The following is an 18,595-nucleotide window of genomic DNA, read 5'->3' as shown; positions in this document are numbered from 1 at the left end:
GAGTACTAATTTCTAACCCTGATTTGGGTGTTACTTTCCACTTGGCAATTCAGCCAACTGGCGTACATTATACTGTGTCTTGTCATCTGTCACTCTCCTATCTCAAACCAGAAATCACTTTGCCGTGCATGCAAAGGCAGAGCAACTCCATGTGCAGATTCAGTAAATCGGTAGTAACATTAGTCATCATGTATGATTTAGCTTTTCGAACATATTGATCTGATGTGCATGTCATGTAAATACAGTCATCAAGACAAATACGACGTCCTCGTCTTTTAATAAAGGAAATAAACCTCATGTAAGAGAGTCAAGTTAGTCATCTTCTTCATTTAAACCATCAAAGAAACATCAGAGCAACTTCCGCACATTTCTTAGATAATGAAAAACAAATAAACTTCGCTCTCTCTCTCATACAAGTACAGCCACCCTTGTATTAGCCATGTCTTGGCAGCTACTCAATCGACTACAATCTGCAGGTTGCTAGTACACAAGAAGAAGGACAAGAATTACAAAATTAAGACAAATGGATGGGTCAAGACAAAATTAAGACGGCCAAGTACGTCCCCATCTTAATAGATGAAATCTATCTCATGTAAAAGCGTCAAGTCAATAGTCCTTTTTTTCCCTAACATATTGTCAAAACACCAAAGGAATTGAAGTTCCACACGAACACTAGCCCATCCATGTAGATTCCTTGGCAGCCACGCTCAACAAATTTATACTATGCAAAGAAAGGGAGGGAAAAAATTAATTAAGACAAATGGATGTGTCAAAAGTTAGCTGAATTCGTGCGGCGCAAGAGAGCAGATGACCAAACAATGCTAGTCAACTCAAGTCATGCAGCTCCCTTGTTATAATTAATTAATCATCGTATTCGTATATATATAGATATACTGAACTAATCTGTCGTTGTTGTTGTGTGGTTGTCATGCATATACTGTCATGCAGCCCAACGTTTAGTGCGATCCGACGCAGGCAAGCACGTTGGCTACTTTACACCATAAAAAGGCAGTTTTTTTTAAAGAGGACAATAAAAGGCAGTTAAGCACTGAGCCAGTCATTACACACAACGCTAATCTTCGTCCTTTCTCTTGTCCTGATCTGCAAGGAAGAGTATATACAGTTCTGTGCTAGCTACCACTCATCAGCCTAAGTGATCGAGAGATGTGGATCGATTTGATCCAACATTAGTGCTGTGTTTAGGCCTTAGGTGCAGAATCATAATGACGGATTGCGAAAGTTAGCACCGAGTAAGCAGCAGAGTCGTTTTTAGCTGGTGGTGGCTGGCGCCGCCGCCGCCGCGCGCGCCGGTACGGTCTTCTTCCCCGGCACCGGTGCGGTGATGGGTTGGTGCCTTGGCGGAATCCAACTCTGCACTGCAGTCTGCTCTGCACTCTGGTCGACGCGTGCAGAGGACAGGACGGAAGGCCCAACAAGTGAGCAGGTAGGTCTCGACAATGTGTTTGGGCCTTTAGAAGTCATGGGCCCAAGCGATCAAGTTGCGGGAAGGGAAAGAAGTCCATTTCCAGTCCCTCTATAGTTCAAAATGACAAAACTACAACTTTAATGAGAAAACTATCAGTTTGCTGCAACATTAGCGGCATGTTTCAGTTTGCTGCAACAATAGCATGAAAAATTATCACAAAACTGCAACTTTTATGTTATATGCTGCTACAGTACATATGTCGTGGAGGGCCGCCCTGCATGCCGGCGTGCTTAGGAAAACGGAGAAAAGAAAAAGGAAGGGCGAAGAAGAAGAAAAGGCACTGACATGTGGACCCCACCACGCCGCATCAGCGAAAATCGCCTTTAATAATACTGTCTGGGAGTCATTTTGTACCTGTTTTAATTGTCGAAAATGCTGTTCGTCAGTCGACCGACGGGGGAGCAAAAAATCGGACACTCCCCCCGCGGTCCGTCTCTCACGCACATGCATGTATATTCTGGGTCCCACCATGATCTTTATTCCCACCTACCATGTGTCTCCATCACATACTTCATTGCAACAAATCACTCACAAATTTTAGAAACCCTCTATTAAGGGAATTCATTTCATTCTTTGTTCCACCAAAAATGTTTCAACTAATGTATTCACAATGTTTCACTATGTATAGTCTAATGTTGCAGTGAACCAAAATATTCTTTTGCAACTAATCACCTATATATTTTAGAAAACCCTCTATCAGGCCCGGCCCTGAGGGGGTCGAGCAGCCATGGGCCCCCACCTACCCCCGACCCTCACACCCCCCCCCCTGCGGCCGGTAGAGCAGCACGAGCGCGATGGCCGGCGCATGACGAGCGCGATTGGCGGCGTTTGCGATTCCTAGAACATGAAAATCGGACGAGGCCGCTGAATCCTTCGAGACGGTGCCGGAATACAACGAGTAGCAGCAACGCACCTCGCCGATGTCAGCAGCTACCAGCAGGTTCTCGTGCGATTGCTCAACGGCGCGAGGCAGCAACCTCCGCGGCGCCGCAGGCCCAGGACCTGCAGGCCCTCTCTCCGCCTCACCAAGTCACTGCCTCCGTCTCCGATGCATATCACATCCGTACGTACAGAAATTTTCAGGTTCGCAACATTTTTTTAGCATACCATGAATTCATGATACTATCTCATCTTTAGGATTGTGGGGGTATTATGCCATTATACTCTCACGCAGGAACTCTCCTCCGTTTCTGTCTATTTGATTCCTCTATGGCCGCATTCAGTTGATTGACTGATACCGCCATCCGCCGCTGCTCGGGTGCTCTGCTCATGTGTACTGCACTACTCCTGTCTGTCTCATATGGCAAATGTACATTGATGTTAGCACTGGCCACTAATCGGTAAGATCTAGATTCGTTTCAATTAATATGTTGCTTTTCTAGCTTTGTAATTTGTATGAGTTTAGCCATTAGTATATTAATTTTCTCAATCATCAATTTGTTCTTTTATCACACCTTCTAGAAAGTTTAAATGGTTTGCCATTTTATACATTGAGTAAATGATTTAGATGTGATTGACATTCATACCATCTTTAGTAACTATGCATTTCAAACAAATTTTAAGCTGATATATATGAAGTTTTCAATATGGATATTGATTTTGGAATGAAGTATTTATATATTTGGTACATATATATTGATTATTATTTAGATGTTTATATCAGGGGCCCCTGTTTTTAATTTTGTCCCGGGCCACCAAAACCTCAGGACCAGCCCTGCCCTCTATTAAGGGAATTCGTTTCATTTTTTTGTTTCACTAAAAATATTTCATCGAGTGTACTTATAATGTTTCACTATGTATGGATCAAATGTTGCAGTGAACTGAAACATTATTTCGCTATTTGCTGAAACATTGTTTTTATATAAGGTGAAACAACGTCTGATTTAAACGATTGAAACATTTCCGATTTACTTAGTGAAACAATTCCGATATATCTGGTGGAACATCGTGCAACATTTAAAAATAATTCAATAATAAGCTAAAAAAAATTCGTTGGAATATATCCATGTGTGGTCCTGTTTTGAAGATTTAATTGCAACAAATTTAATGGTGCAATCGGATCATGATTTAGATAAATAATTTAAGAGAAAAATAGTTTAAAGTGTTTTTGCACACATGCGTGGCGCTAACGTTTTTCCCCCACCCACGATCGGGCGCCCGATTTGTAGGGGATCCTTTTATTGTTGGAGTTGGAGGGTGGTTATACTTGGTTTGAAGGTTACGAATTAGACTTTTTCCTTGCCGGAAGCAAAGTGCGGGCCAACACTGAGAAGAATTCGAAATGTGAGACAGGCCCAAAAACTATGGATATGGGCCTTGAGAAGAATTCGACATGTCAGATATTTGGGCCTTTAGCCAAGATGGGCTTTAACTTTCCAATTTCGGCTCGGAGCTTGGGATTGAAGATGAACAGAGATGGGATTAGGTAAGCATGAAAAAAAAATATTTATTAATGTACTGAAGATACAAGTTGGATGATTCATTCTGATATATCAATATATCATGCATTACAGTGGTGAGATATCAGAACCGACAACACAAGTTTGATGCTTCACTTTTCTGCACTCTGTACACACTTAATACAGTGAATATATTAATTACAGGAAGCTGTCCCAGCTAGAAGACCTTTTCTTGATCAATTACAAAGCGAGTGCTAAGCTAGGACTCGTCAGACTGATGGCTTGCGACTCAGTCAGACGATGCTTTCTGGATTCTGATCTTGAAGCACCAATACCGCTGCTGAGAAGAGCATTTACTGGAATCGGAGCAGCTCTACGTCTTCTTCTCAAACGACGATCCGATCCTGCCCGGCGCAGCCGCCGGCCTCTTGGCGTCCCTGCTGCTCGAGCTCGAAGCGGAGTGATCGGAAGCAGCAGGGGAAGAAGACGGATCATCGTCGGCGCGCTTCCTCTTGAGCTGATCATGGCGGCCAGGCGAGCGAAGCAGCTGCCGCAGCACGTAGGACGGCAGGTCCTTCCGGCGGACGTGCGCCACCGCGACCTCCATGCCGGGCCTCCAGTAGTCGTACATGTACACCTCCTCCTTGAACCCCTCTGTTGTCGCGCGGAGGTCGAACAGCTGATGCTGCTGCTGCTGCGGCTGCGCCGGTGGCTTGGACAAGCCCACGAAGAAGGACGACGTGCGCCGCCGCCGCCGGGGCTCGTTGTGGGGCTCGGCGGCGTACGGCTGCGGGTGCAGGTGGCAGAGCAGCATCCCGGACGTGTCCGCCTCCACCCTGGCCGACAGCAGCCTCAGCCGCGACTCCACCCAGCCCTTCCACTCGCGGAGGTCGTCCTCCTCCCCGCCGGTCACCGTCACGTCCACCTGGAGGTAGCTCTTGTACGCGCCGAAGAAGTTGAACGGCTGGAACAGCTTGTCCCACCCGCCGCCGCCGCTGCAGGCCTTGACGATCTCCTGGCAGACGGCGTCGCCGACGGCGAGCTGCTCGGTGATGACGCGCAGGGTGGCGTGCGAGACGTTGTAGCCGGAGTTCATGCACGGGTACGCCGGCGTCACGATGGGCATGAGGTGTATCTTGTCCCGCGGATTCCGGCGGGGGTCCCAGACCGGGAGGCTGAGGCCGAGCTCGCCGTCGTCGTGCTCGATGGCGCGCAGCATCACCGGGCTGGGCCACTTCCACCGCGCGAAGACGCGGAAGAAGCGCGGGAGCAGCATGCTGGGGGAGGCGTTGGGGTAGAGCAGGCACACGCGCGCCACGAGGATGGCCCAGCCGACGCCGCCGAGGAAGCCCGCGACGTTGGAGTAGACGCCCCGCGCCTTGGCCCAGTGCTTCACGCACCGCAGCGTGGTGCGGAACGCGGCGGCGTCCGGGACCAGCCGCAGGATCTCGTCGGCCACGCGGACGCCGTTGAGGCTGCGCGCGGTGGCGAGGTCGAGGCCGCGGAGCACCGACCGGCCGCTGAGGTCCAGGTCGCCGGGCACCACGGGGAGGCACACGCCGGCGTACACGAGGTCCACCTGCACGCCGTGGAACCTCATCTTGATCACGGGAACGTGCGCGCCGGGCACGGGCTGGAGCTCGGCGACGGCCGCCGTCTCCGCCAGCGCGGCGGCGAGCGCGCCGAAGAAGTCGCGGTCGCGGTCGACGTAGGACGGGCCGACGACGAGCGCGTCGATGTCGGAGCCGCGGCCGTGGACGCCGAGGCGGTAGGAGCCGAAAGGGAGCACCAGGGCGGTGGCCCGGTCGGCCATGCCGTCGGGGTACCCGCGCTGCCGCGTGAGGCGCTTCACCCAGCGGTCGACGACGCCGCGGAGGCCGCGGAGCACCTCCTCCCGGGCCGCCGTCTCCTCGGCGCTCTCGTACAGGCCCTCCTCGCGGAGGAGCCTCTCCAGCCGCGCCGTGCTCTCCAGGTCGGCCGGCGTCGGGCCGACGAGCGAGATGGGCTCCGCGACGCCCCGCGACTGTGGCGACTGGGAAGCCATTCTCTCGTGCTCAGATCGGCGGCGCGCCGGCGCGGTGGCGAATCGGGTGGCGTGGTGCAAAAAGCGAGGGAAAAGTTCAGGAGAGGGATGCGAGAAATGGACCAAATGGGAGCTTGACTTGAAGCCTGCCTCCCTATATACTAAGCGGAAGGCAATAGCTCGAATCCTAGTCGGATTCGGGAAGTCAACAGCGGAAAATGACAGGTCGAATCCTAGTCGGATTCGCATGGAAAAAAAAGCTCGTACGGAAACGCGAAAAGCTCGCATATTTTGCCATTGTGGTCATTTGGATTAGAGGTAAACAAACTGAAGCAAAAGTACAAATTAGTTCATCACTAAACAAGAAAAAGAAATGACTAAGACATCAGCATCTCGTGACTTTGCAGCAATAATGCATTCAATTTGTAGGTTTGACACACAATCATCCAAATCACATATAAATATCTATTTTTAATATTACACCGTTAACTTTTTAAAATACGTTTGATCATTCTTCTTATTAAATTTTTTTTATAATTATCATTTATTTTAGTGTGACTTGATTTATCATTATATGTTCTATAAACATGACTTACTTTTTATATGTTTATACAAAAATTTTAAATAAGACAAATGATCAAATGTTTGTCAAAAGATTAATAGCCGTATATTAGAAAACAAAGATACTATAAGATGTCCACGGATATAAGATGGTCTTGAGTCTCTCATCAGGGCAACTGCAATGATCATATTATTACCTTTTTGTTTTTACATAACTAGTGGCATACTGCCATCCGGACCGAGGTTTTCAGTCCTTGCAATTGTAATTAGAGATATTGTTTCCAAAATTTACATGCTTGGCCAACATATGTCAATAATTTACACGTACCAAGTGAACACCCTAATGCCTTCACTAATTTACTACGCAGGCTGACAGTAACCATCGCCTGTGCTGTTAACACTACCAAGTAACACGATCAAACTTGGCTATGGTCAATTGGCCACTACACTCCAAAGCAAAAGCAAAATATACAACATATATACGGCTTTAGCCTAAAAACTTGCAAAACTTTATCTATGACACGACCTATTGTACATTCAATCGAGAGCTTGTTAGCTCTCGAATTGACTGTACATCCTTATTTGTCAGATCTAACTGACCGCCACGCTCAGCTACCTTCTCAATCATAAGTCTCAACAATGGGATCGTTGAAAGAGTTGCAGCGGATCCCACCATGATGAGCTTCTTCTGCAAAAATAATCACTAAAACTTAAGTTGAAATAAAAAAAGGGTAGAAATGGGAGCCTATTAACGCAGAGTAATATTTTGCGTTATCAAGGCAGTTGTCATTGACAGAGTTTGCACATTTGTGTTTCAAATGAAAATGACAAGCATCTAAGTTAGATCAAACATGGCATGAGTACATCAGCATGTCTTCTTTTTGCAACTATTCAACAAAATTATGTGTTGATAATCATGAAAGACCAAAACAATTTAATTATAAAAGAACGTGGTTTTGAGAAATGGTTGAAATGGGAAAAATTCATTCGATGTACTTTACCTTTGCACGTGTCAAGACAACGTTGATCCTGTGCCAATCACCAAGCAAAGAAGAACCACTAGCCCTTGAATTCCCATTGGACCGTACAAAAGATACTATAATGCATTCTTTATCCCTCCCCTGAAAAGAGTTTCTGTTAGAGCTGCAAGTTACAGAGAAACCACAAAACTAAGGAACCACAAGAAGCAAAACATGGTTGCTCCCAAAGCCTGGACAGTTTTTCACTAGTGATGAGGATAACAGAATAACCATAATGAATTACTAAGAAACAGTGCAAATTCAAAGGCACTGATTCTTCTATCTTTTTAAATGATTTAAATAACTTTTTACTTATGATCTGAATGACTGCTTTAAAGATGCATGCATGGAGCCATAGATGATTTGAGATGTAAATGTTCACTAGAACCATGTATCAAAGACCAAAATCACTCAAATCATTGAAACAATCTTGAAGTGTTCAGATCATTGAAACACGTGATAATGATAATGAAGACTGAGAAAAAACAAATGCTCTTCATTTATCTAATAAAAAGATGAAGGGAACTTTTATCACCTGGTACTTGTCAATTGTATGAACCTCAACTGAAGCGTCTACATGTTGCTGAATGAGATTTGCTTGGGCATTATATGGAGTTATTATACCAACCCCATCTTGAGCTACACCTCTCTTTAGCAATTCATTGGTGATCTACAAAAAGGATGCGATCAAATTTTGAGGATGAAAGGGAAGTGATGATATTTTGATTTTTATATAATTAGGCTCAATATATGTAGGTAAAAAAAGGATGCACAACACTAAGCCTCAGCACAAGTTTGTGGACCAGAGCAGTTTAAATCAAGCGATATTTTCCTAGCTTAAAAGATATAAGATAATTAGATATTGCTAATTATTTAGCATGGCACAACAAAAGGGCAGAAGCAGTCAGCAAGACAGCAGCACTATGAAGCAGATGAACTTTTTAAGTACAGGATTTTAACTAGTAGCTAAAGTTTACTGCTTGCTTGCTATATTGTCCACACCAGACATAGATCAGGGCATACCCATGAAACAATTAATGCTTCTGTAGGATTGTTCACAGTTCTATGTTCCTTGGCCTCAAAAGCTGGTACTTCATCTGCATGATTTGCCCACATGATTAGCATTGAAAGGCAAATCAAAAGGACAGACTAATCAAACTAATCAATAACCTGTGTTCGCAAAGACGACAGCCCTATCAGGGTTCAAGATCTGCAATTTGAAGTCAATGAAAAATTAAAACTGCTCCTGGAAGATAAAGCGCATGGCAGTAGAAAAACACCTGACATAACAAAAAAATGTATCTAGTAACAGAGTACTTATACATTAAGAAATAGGCCGCAGCGCTACCTCTTTCAGCTTCAAGCGAACAGGACCTCTGCCAGAAAGCTTGAGTTTGGCATTTGCAATTTCCAACGAACCACAGGATAACCTATTGCCGTAAATCAATGAATTTGAGAGCTCCATAATGCCAGATGACATTCGGTACTACAAATTGGCAGTTGCACATTGTGAGTTTTAGTGAAACAAGGGGTCTTCAACTCAACAGAAAATAAGTGGAAGTGGAAATACTAGATAAGTAAGCATAAGTGTGATATTCAAATAGAGATACCTGGCATCGCAATGCTGAAATTGCTTGAGGGTGTGCTTCTGACAACCTCCAAAATAAACTGACACCCATACCATTCTCTCGAGCTTCAGAACTCTGTGATTTGTTTGAAAGAAGTAATAAAAAAAAGGGAAAGGTTGGTATAAAAAGCATTAAGATAATGAGTGTACAAGCAAAGCAGTGAAAACCTGAACAAGTGGAGGAAGCTGATAATGATCTCCTACTAGAACAAACTTTGTTGCAAGCATCAAAGGTCCCAGAGATACCTAGTGAGTAAAATATTACAATGTGAGAAATTATAAATGGTATAGGATGCAAGACTCTTTAGAAAACAATTTTACAGATCATTCTGGTTTAGCAGCTTTGACCAACTAATGTAGTCTTGAAGTTAAATGAGGACCATCGTGTGGATTTTTGTGGTTTCCTTCAAGACTTGTACCAAGCATTCCTAGTTTGGAGCCTACCGGTAATGTGATCTGGCCTGCCTCATCCATGATACATGTGTCGAACTTCTTATGTGCTAGTAAAGGGTGATAAATTCCCAAACAAGTGACTCCAACAACTTGCACTTGCTCCATTCTAGCTTTGACGGCATCTACTGATTGTATATCTGTTGCTGTTCAAAAAAATAAATAATCAAACACACATTCTTCATTTTAAAAGCACAAGTAGAATAATGAGAAATTCTAACTTGACAAGCAGTGGCCTTTGACATCAGGATGTACAGCTTCATGCCTTCCAATTCGAAGAAAATCTACACCCTATATAAATGGCATTAGAGCATGTTCATATTTTGATGATTTGATTTGTTGCGCTACAATGCTCAAGCCAAACGTTGCTCATTGGAACAATGCGATAGGGGAAAAAAGTTTGTTCATTTGAATAGTACAGTGAGACAGGGAGTTATGACTGAATTTATGAAAGGAAGTATTGCGAACACAAACCTCAGCCTTCAACTTCATAAGCAAATTATCTATAGCTGAATTGGTATATGAGGTTAGCAAAATAGATTCCCCTCTCATCAATAATGACTTCACGGCATGCACCATCGTATATGTTTTGCCTGTTCCAGGCATTCCTAGGATAAGCGCATAATCTTTTGCTGCCAGAATCTGAAAGCAACATAGTGTACGCTTTACATAGTGACATTGAATTTTCAGAAGAAAAAAAATAATGAACTAAAGACCAAAGATTTACTTTATGCAGCGATCTCTGTTGGTCATTGTTCAAATTTGGCAATGATTGTATATATGATAGTGCCGGATCTTGACTTAGGAGTCCTCCACTATCAAATCTGGGAGCCTATCAACATCCAAATAAGGAAATTACAGACAACAAAAACAGTATGGAGAAACATAGCACGAATAGGCTAGTGGACGAACAGACCTCGAGGTCAACAATCAACTTCCTTAGGTGAGAGTTTTGTGGATTCTCAGCAAATAGTTGGACAAGGTTGAGTCTGGCAACAGTTCAAATACAAACTTTATTTAGGAAGAAGGAACTTTTCTAAATTACTAATTCAGAACCTTCAACAAAAAAAATAAAACAAGGGCCAACCTCATGGTAGCAAATGAAGAAACAGACTCATCCTTATCTATACGCCAAACTTCACATTGGAGATCTCCTTGCTCTAACAAGGAATTACTTCCTGGAAGTCTCAGACGTCGTGGCAATGAAACCTACAAAAATTCCAGTTGAAATATTAATAATCAACCTAATAAATTGAAATGGATGCCTAAGCAGGTTCGCAAGGTCAGGTAATACCGTTATATGGGCACGGCTGAGGTCCCTTATGTATCCATTTGCAACAGCTATTCGCCCAGATTTTGTGCTAAGCACCTAATGAAAAGTAGAAGAAAACATGACACACTTCATTATGGAGAAAAATAAACCAGCATGCATCACTATAATAGCTAAGTATCCATGAAGCAAAGGGGTGTGAGCTACTATATGTGTAATAACGCATAAAAAAATGACCCCTTTGTGGCCATAGGCCTACAGCACTAAAGTAAACATCACAAAACAGGAGGATAAAAACAAAGTAATATAACGCTACAATACTCCAAAGTGTTAGCTGGCTGTTGCTGATTGATCGGTTAGCAGTAGCTGCAGAAGTTTTCAACTGGTATTATATTTGCCATTTAACCTCCTTATATGCACTGAGCATATTCTATGAACCTATAGTTCTACTTCCTTACCAACATTAAGCACATAACAGTTCAAACGGAAAGAACCCTACACTCCAAACAAAATGAGATGGAGCCATACATTACAAATTTGCAATATGGTGTGCCAAATATATGCAATAAAAATATCAATGTTGCTGGGAACTTGAAATAGCTAACATAGTAATGTTGCTGAATATTGAATACAGAAAGTGTACAAGGTTTACCACAGAATCACCGCATTTGAGGCTAAAATCTACACTTTCAACATGTTCTCCTGGCTGATCAGCTGTCTCAGGCTGCAACTTCTGGCGCAGAAAAGTATATATGTATCTTTTGCTTTTTCCAGATGAATCTATTGAATGTCCATTTGTAACATCAAGGACAAAATAAGATGGGGAAGAATGCCTGCTCCCAGTATTTGAATGATGTGGCTGGAAAATTTCCTTCTTCTTGACCTGAATTTTGCATGAGATGAGATCAAGAGAGTACAAATCAAATACACGGCACGTGAGAAAAGCTAAAGATACCTGAGAAACTCTAGCTTCAAGATCGATCAATCTGTCCCAGTGTTTAAGAAAGGTATGATGTGCAACTGTCAAGTGATTCACGAGATTATCAAATAAATCACCAAGCCCACTAGTTGCAGCATTGCCTCCATGCGCCTGTTGCATCAGAATATAAGTATGGCTTTTCACATGTATATATTATGTAATTGAACAAATTTGTACCAACAGGACTGTATCAAAAAACACATTTATATTAAAAAGACGAGTTATTGAACCTTGTGGTATATGGTGCATGAAACCAGGTGTCGACATCCATTACATGTAGATGGACTCTGAAAGAAAGATTTTGTTTGAGTTCTAACAAATGAATTACTTATGTACAAGTTTTTAGTTCCACCTGTATCATCGGGGGAAAACTCTGTGAAATCGATGCCTTCAGGATCTCAGTGGCAAGCTCGTTCCGACGCATTATTAATCCAATTAAATCAGACCTCTTGACTTTGATGCCCTTCAGAAATTAACAAGAAATGGATAAGGATGGGTACAGAATTTATGTTGAGTGTCGTTTTAGAAGATTACCAATGTTTGGTCTGTGTGAAGATAATACAGAAGACCCAAGTCAATATCCTTGTTCAAGTATCTGAAGACATGGAAAAGCATGGTAAGGAATATATATATATGGAAAGCCTGCAGTGGAAGAAATAGATAGATCATACCTCTCCGTCATCAATAGCGTGTACAATATCACTTGGGCAGTGTGTTCCACAGCTGTCTGGAAATATATAAACCATTGTGAAGGGCAATAGAGAAGTAACTGGATCTATTCTGAAGGACTAAATTGTTGTTTTTTCAGACATGGTTAGGTAAAGAGGAGACACTAGAGTGCTACACAGTATGTGAAACACCACAAAAATAACACAATATTCTTTTCAGAAATGGACATAAAGTAAAGATAACACTAATAGTCACAATCACATTTCAAAAAAGGTATCAAAATATATATTTGGATGCCGCTACATGTGACATGTATTAATTATCAAAACTACTGAAGGGTGTTGACCTTGTGAAAGTAGAATGGAACTGAGGCTCCGGATTATTGATTAATTATTATTTTGTAATGAACTATGATTGGGTTTTTTTAAGGTACGATTAGTTGTTGTAGGACATTATTATTGATTGGTTGTTGCCACAGAATGGACATGACTAGGTGGTTGACAGGTTTCTAGTCAATTGTAACTAAAGCTTAAAGTTTTGGATAAAATAGAGCAGGGAATCTAATTCAAGTAAGCAACCAGTAATTACATTATGGAAAACAGACAGAAAACAACAGTTCTGGCCTGTGCAATATAAAACTCAATGAACTCGTCAGGTTTTGATTAAAAAATTGAGAGCATGACTACTTGTAAGAATTAATATGGATTATGGAATCAGCACAATCTTTCAAGAAGCCTGGTTGTTGCAATACTTCACTAATTTATTACATAAATAGTTTCCAGAACCCCGGTGACAAAAATATCTCATGCCAGAAAAAGATATAATATATCTTCAAGTGGATCCACTATCCAGGAGCATATGCTTACCTGACCACTAGTTCCTTTACCAGTTTTGAACTCCAGAGGCATTACTCTGTCGTATGAACTACCATTGCATGAAACCCTTGATCTAATAGAAGCATCAATAATCCCTTTCAAACCATATCTTGGAGCCCAGGCCATCTCCTCAATATCCATTACCTAAGGTGAAATTCATTTCAATAAAGCCATTAAGAATGAGGTGTGCAAGTCAACACTCAAGTACTGAAGGACATGGGGAGAGTGAAAGTTCTGTGTTGGCCTAATTTTGATGGCTGAGAATCACAAGGACTACAGGAGTTTACCATCATGAAACGAACTTGCTTGATATTACATATAAGTTACGTAATATGAAAAGGTCATATTCCAAAGTTTTGCAAGCTCAAGATGTTGCCTACCTCCACAACTCCAACAGTCTTTTGTCCTTCAATTTGACCAAAATTTACATTGTTACATTTTGATACCTGGATGTGCCGACGATGATTAGCGCAGAACATGTAACAGTATCTTCTTTAAACAAGTAAAGGACAAGACATGCAATATATCCACCGGTGAACTTTGCAGGCAAGTTAGTCCAGGATTGATAAAGGAAAGACTAGATCAAAACTTTCTCTTAAAAAATTATACTCCGTAATAGAAATGGCATATATTAGCAATTAAAAACAAAATGGCTCAATCGAGTGATTAATCATTGCCTAGAACCTCTGAAAAGAAATAGAAGAGTGCCATATGGGTATAACAACAGGTTCCAATTCAACAAAAATAAGTGGAGTATTCATGACCATGGTGCAACTCTATGGACTTCGAAAATTCTTGTGGTCATTTAAGGAGCCCCAACAGTGAATATAAAAAACTGCTGTGCAAGTCATCTACTCCACCTTCATAAAGCACTTGTACCAATTCAATATTTTGGGGACTGCTTCAATCAGCGTTTTAAGCGTGTTGCTTTCACTGGCTGCATAGAAAAATGTCAGAACCAGTAAGATATGCACATGGCTGGGGATATAAGATAGTTTGTGTAATGTTATAAATATCAATAAAGAAGCTGAGCTACAGTACAGTACTGTAATCAAACATGGCAATATACCAATATGACTTGAGTAAATGAGGATGTATGAGAACAACCACAATGTATGTTGATATTTCAGAACAAACACAACAGATTTGCAGAACTTTTGGAATGACATTCCATGTTCCTTGTATAAACATATAAAAATAATAGGAAGGATATAGCACAGAAAATTGGATCAAATTAGTCAAAACAACATTCAAAAATTAAATATAAAGTTTCACAAAAAATTTAGTAGCACATGATAATTTACTGATAACTATAGCCTTACTGAATCGGTGCTCTAAGAATAGAGTAAGAAAAACATTATTGGTCAGGGCACTCAGTATAACATAATAAGTCATGAACAGTCCATGTCATAGTGTCATACTTTTGTGTAGTGTGTTTTTTTATGGATTAAAAATGTTGTCACGAATCTTACCTCCACATGCATATAAACTCTCAATATTTTTCAAAAGAACTTCTTTGGCTTGCTGCTCTAAGAATTGCGTTGAAGGAACATCTTCAAGTAGCCCTGCCTGAGGCACAAGAGGAAAGAAACAAAGTGAGGCACACACAACTGTTACATGAAGATAAAGTGCATGATGTATTAACCAGAGCTGCCAATTTTTCTTGCACCAACGAACCTGGAATACTTGATGCAGCAGAGTACCAATCAAAGCACTTGTTGAATATTCATTGCTTTTTAGTCTGTCATCGAGAACAGACCTTCTTGGACAATGAAAACTAGAAGCAACCTAAAATAAGCTATATATCAAAATATGATGACAAGATAAGATGAATGTATTTTTACAAACAGTTCTTATAAAATAATATTTGAGGATATCATAGCAGCTTGTTCATATTGATCTGGGATATTGACTACAAAGGTTATAATAAAGAGATGGGGGGAGGCTAATACTAACCCGTGTTCCAGATATGAGTAATTCTGGATGCACTATAACAAGATTTTTGTCATGATCAATAATACATATTCCTTGGTCAGTGAATTCTCCAATGACACTTACTGTGTCGCCTGGGCTAATAAGGCTATGGAACCTGTAGTGGTTTGAAATATATAGGCAATAGATTGATGAAGGTTCATATGTATATAGAAAATAAAAATGGAATCATGTCAATAGTTGCATATAGGAACTCACCACTCATCACACAAATGGACTGCATGCTCTTTCCCACCGTGCTCATTCAGCAAACGTAAAACCTGTCAAAACAGTTAGCAACTTTGCAAAATAACAAAAATTTAATTGCAAACTAGCTCATCCAGATAGGTAAAGAGGATATATACCTTAACAGGATAGCGATCACATGGTAAGTTATCACCTTTGTGCTTTTCTGACACCTGAAAAGTAATTAAACACATAAATCTCTATTGTACTAGAAGTCTAGAGCAGCTCCAACTTCGATAGAAACCAACCCATGGAGGTAAAGAAAGCAAACCTCCAACACCAAAAAGCTATCGAAGGGCGGGGCATCAAGGGACTTCTGGGAGGGTACATTTTGATCGCTGTCAGCAATAGGAGAACAACTAATGTTTTTCGGATCACCATTTATGAGCTGCTCTCTATTCTCACCATCAGCAGGTAATTCTTCTTCCATGATTGCATCTTCCACTTGATCTAAAAGATCAAGTAGTGCCTGGTAAAAAGAAATGGCATAGTTTTGTCGATCAATTCTTTGGCAACTTAGTTCTTACATGTAATAATATCATGAAACCAATGGCACCCAGGACATTTAGTGTTATCTTAGTTCACCTTTTTGTGCTCCCCTGCCCCCAACTGCTCAGGTCCTCCATCAGAAACCACACCCCCATTAAGCTGCTGCTTCATGCACAAAACCATTACTCCATCAACACGATTTGGAACTACATTAGCTAGCATTCACACAACAATTCATCGTATAACTGTATGTACCTCACTGCACCTATAGGACAGTGATGGAGGAGTCCGAAATGGGCTTTGGGTGTCCTCCACACCGTCACAGCCACCTGGACCAGTTCCACACATATCCAAATTGCGTGCTGAAGCAGTACATCTTGACATGCCCAGCAGTGATGAATGCCATTTCTTTGTAGACTCGACCGAGGAATGCTTCTAGAATACAATTACATATCGAATAGCAAACCAGAAAGCCACAAAAAACGATTAATTTCATCACACAAGAAAGTGTTGTGTCTCCACCGGCTCCAATGCACATACATACGTGCATTGCACGCCGGTATATACCTCGCAAGAACATAAAGAAACTCCAGTATATACCTCATTGTTTGAGCACGGATGAAGCGCCATACCAGTCATCTGCCTTGAAGTGACCATGCGCAGGCGATCATTCACCGGCGAGATCTTCCAAGTCACAACCTCCCCACCCCCATCGTCCTGGCTCTGCTTAATCAGCTGGACCGCACCAAACAAGAAACCACCAAACCTAAGAGTCGATCCAAACGCCAACTAATGCATTCCAAATCGGACCAAGCGCAAGACCAATACTTACCATCCCAGGAGAAAACCTGACCCGCTTCGGCGCCAGAGTCTTGGTGACCTCCGGCGACACCTCCGACGGCTCCTCCTCGATGAGCGGCGGCGGCGCGGGAGGCTGCGAGGGGCCGTCGGCCTTCTGGCGCTTGGCGTTCTGGGAGGAGGCCTGGGACTGGCGCTCGAAGAAGTGGAGAATGCCGAACTTGGCTGGCTGCGACGGCTGCGAGGCCGGCGGCTTCTTCGAAGCTGCCCCCGCCGCCGCCCCCGTCCGCTTCCGTGGAGCCATGGCTGTGTTGAGGACTAGGGTTTTCTTCTTTCCGGTCGCTAGGCGGTTCGATACGGCGGAGGCGGCGGACGGCGGCGGAATGGGGGATCGGGTTGGGAAGGGAAGGTGGTGGGAAGGCGAGGAGGAGAGGAGAGGAGCCGAGAAGGGGGAAGGGGAATGGCCGAAAGGGAGGGGAATTGGGCGGGGTTGGAAATTGGAGTTCCCGCGCGGTAGAGATTTCGGCGGGGTAGACTGCGACGTGGGCCCGTGACGGCCCGGTGAAAACTAGGCCTGAAAGGAGAAAGCATTTGTCCAGAAGTGAGATTTGGCCCATAAAATATTGGGCCCCCCTTACACGGTTCTAAAAGCCCATGTACGACGGCAAAGTTTCTTTCGTTCCCTCATGGAACTTGTGCAAATCTCATGACCATTTTTTGCGTTCCTCTGATCAAGTGGTGTACAAGAAAGTCTCCTGCGTACGGCGCACTCCTCCTGTGATTCTTCTTCAACTCATCAACCATCATCCAGGTTCTGATTCGATAATTTGTCACCTATTTAGATTAGAGATCTAATGATGATTGACTACCACGCGCATTTGTTCCCATGTATCACCTGATCTAAAAATTGGTGGTAAAAATCATCAAATTTGCCGGCCCGCCCAAGTACAAAAATGGCCAATCGTTCACCGGCGCACGAGGATTGACAGCCACGCCAAAAAGCGCGGCGCGCGAGGAGTGACAGCACGCGGACCCGACAGCCCTGTCGGGGCGAGAGCCTCCCAACTCGCGCCACGACGAGTCGTCGTCAGTCAGTCCTCCCCCTTCGACTTCGACCACAGACGATGGATCAACGCTCGCCACCTTCTCCGAGACACCGCGCGTCCGTACTCCCATGTCGATTCCAGGCGAAACACCAAAGACGATCGTGTCGCTCGTCGATCGCCATTGCCCAAGAACACACGCCTCATCACCTCATCGCCTCGTCGTCGGGTCCTGCGCGAGTTTTCTCTGCCGGTGGTTGGGGCGATCGATGGAAGAGTAATAAAGAGGATACATCCAATCGGTATGGTTCGTCTTGGTGAAAGATGGTTCAGGCAACCCAGCACGGGAAAAAACGCCGTAATTTACTTCTCTTCTCGATCACTCCGTCACGGCCGCCACCGCGACCACTTTTTCCCGTCGAGAAAATGTTGCCACCTTTTGTTGGTTCGCCGTGGTGGCTGACAGGGATCCGGGTGAAGCCGCTGCTGCACACGCCGCCGCGAGCGGAAAAGGCTCCGGGAGAACCAACCCCGAGTGGCACGTGGGGAGGCTGCCTGCCGCGCGGCGAAGCTTCGGTCACGGACTCGCGGCTCGTTTTCGCGCTCGCGCGCCTGGTCAATGGGTTGGCAAGTGGCAATTGCGACGCACGCAGGTTTGGATCTTGGCTCTGGCCTCTGGCTGCTGCGATC

The 18,595-nt window shown here is 43.6% G+C and overlaps 2 protein-coding genes across 5 annotated transcripts; both read right to left on the bottom strand.

Annotated features, from left to right (window-relative positions):
* Window positions 1–4,007: 4,007 nt before the first annotated feature.
* LOC127771964 (nuclear poly(A) polymerase 2-like) lies at window positions 4,008–6,240 on the bottom strand. The gene has a single exon (XM_052297927.1). The coding sequence runs from the start codon at window positions 6,194–6,196 to the stop codon at window positions 4,259–4,261; it is 1,938 nt and encodes a 645-aa protein (XP_052153887.1). The 5' UTR covers window positions 6,197–6,240; the 3' UTR covers window positions 4,008–4,258.
* A 343-nt stretch (window positions 6,241–6,583) lies between these two features.
* On the bottom strand, window positions 6,584–17,312 carry LOC127772156 (DNA replication ATP-dependent helicase/nuclease JHS1). Of its 4 annotated transcripts, none has more exons than XM_052298146.1 (34): window positions 16,897–17,312; window positions 16,665–16,799; window positions 16,320–16,496; window positions 16,161–16,229; window positions 15,847–16,044; window positions 15,695–15,748; window positions 15,549–15,610; window positions 15,315–15,447; window positions 15,036–15,146; window positions 14,831–14,927; window positions 14,219–14,295; window positions 13,739–13,804; window positions 13,350–13,502; window positions 12,486–12,541; window positions 12,349–12,409; window positions 12,167–12,277; window positions 12,045–12,101; window positions 11,791–11,925; window positions 11,488–11,718; window positions 10,860–10,934; window positions 10,653–10,774; window positions 10,482–10,554; window positions 10,293–10,397; window positions 10,040–10,207; window positions 9,787–9,856; window positions 9,560–9,711; window positions 9,284–9,361; window positions 9,099–9,191; window positions 8,837–8,974; window positions 8,659–8,698; window positions 8,512–8,585; window positions 8,024–8,158; window positions 7,471–7,590; window positions 6,584–7,157 (listed from the first exon to the last, which is right to left on the bottom strand). In XM_052298146.1, the coding sequence occupies exons 1-34, from the start codon at window positions 17,164–17,166 to the stop codon at window positions 6,996–6,998; spliced, it is 3,858 nt and encodes a 1,285-aa protein (XP_052154106.1). In that variant the 5' UTR covers window positions 17,167–17,312; the 3' UTR covers window positions 6,584–6,995. The 4 variants fall into 4 exon arrangements, with proteins under 4 accessions (XP_052154106.1, XP_052154104.1, XP_052154107.1 ...); XM_052298144.1 differs by having other exon boundaries at window positions 6,585–7,157; window positions 16,320–16,499; XM_052298147.1 differs by having other exon boundaries at window positions 6,585–7,157; window positions 16,161–16,223; window positions 16,320–16,499.
* Between the last annotated feature and the right edge of the window lie 1,283 nt (window positions 17,313–18,595).

Source organism: Oryza glaberrima, chromosome 4 (assembly GCF_000147395.1).
Source record: "Oryza glaberrima chromosome 4, OglaRS2, whole genome shotgun sequence".
Taxonomy (NCBI): Eukaryota; Viridiplantae; Streptophyta; class Magnoliopsida; order Poales; family Poaceae; genus Oryza; species Oryza glaberrima.
This window is presented reverse-complemented; position numbering and strand designations above follow the sequence as displayed.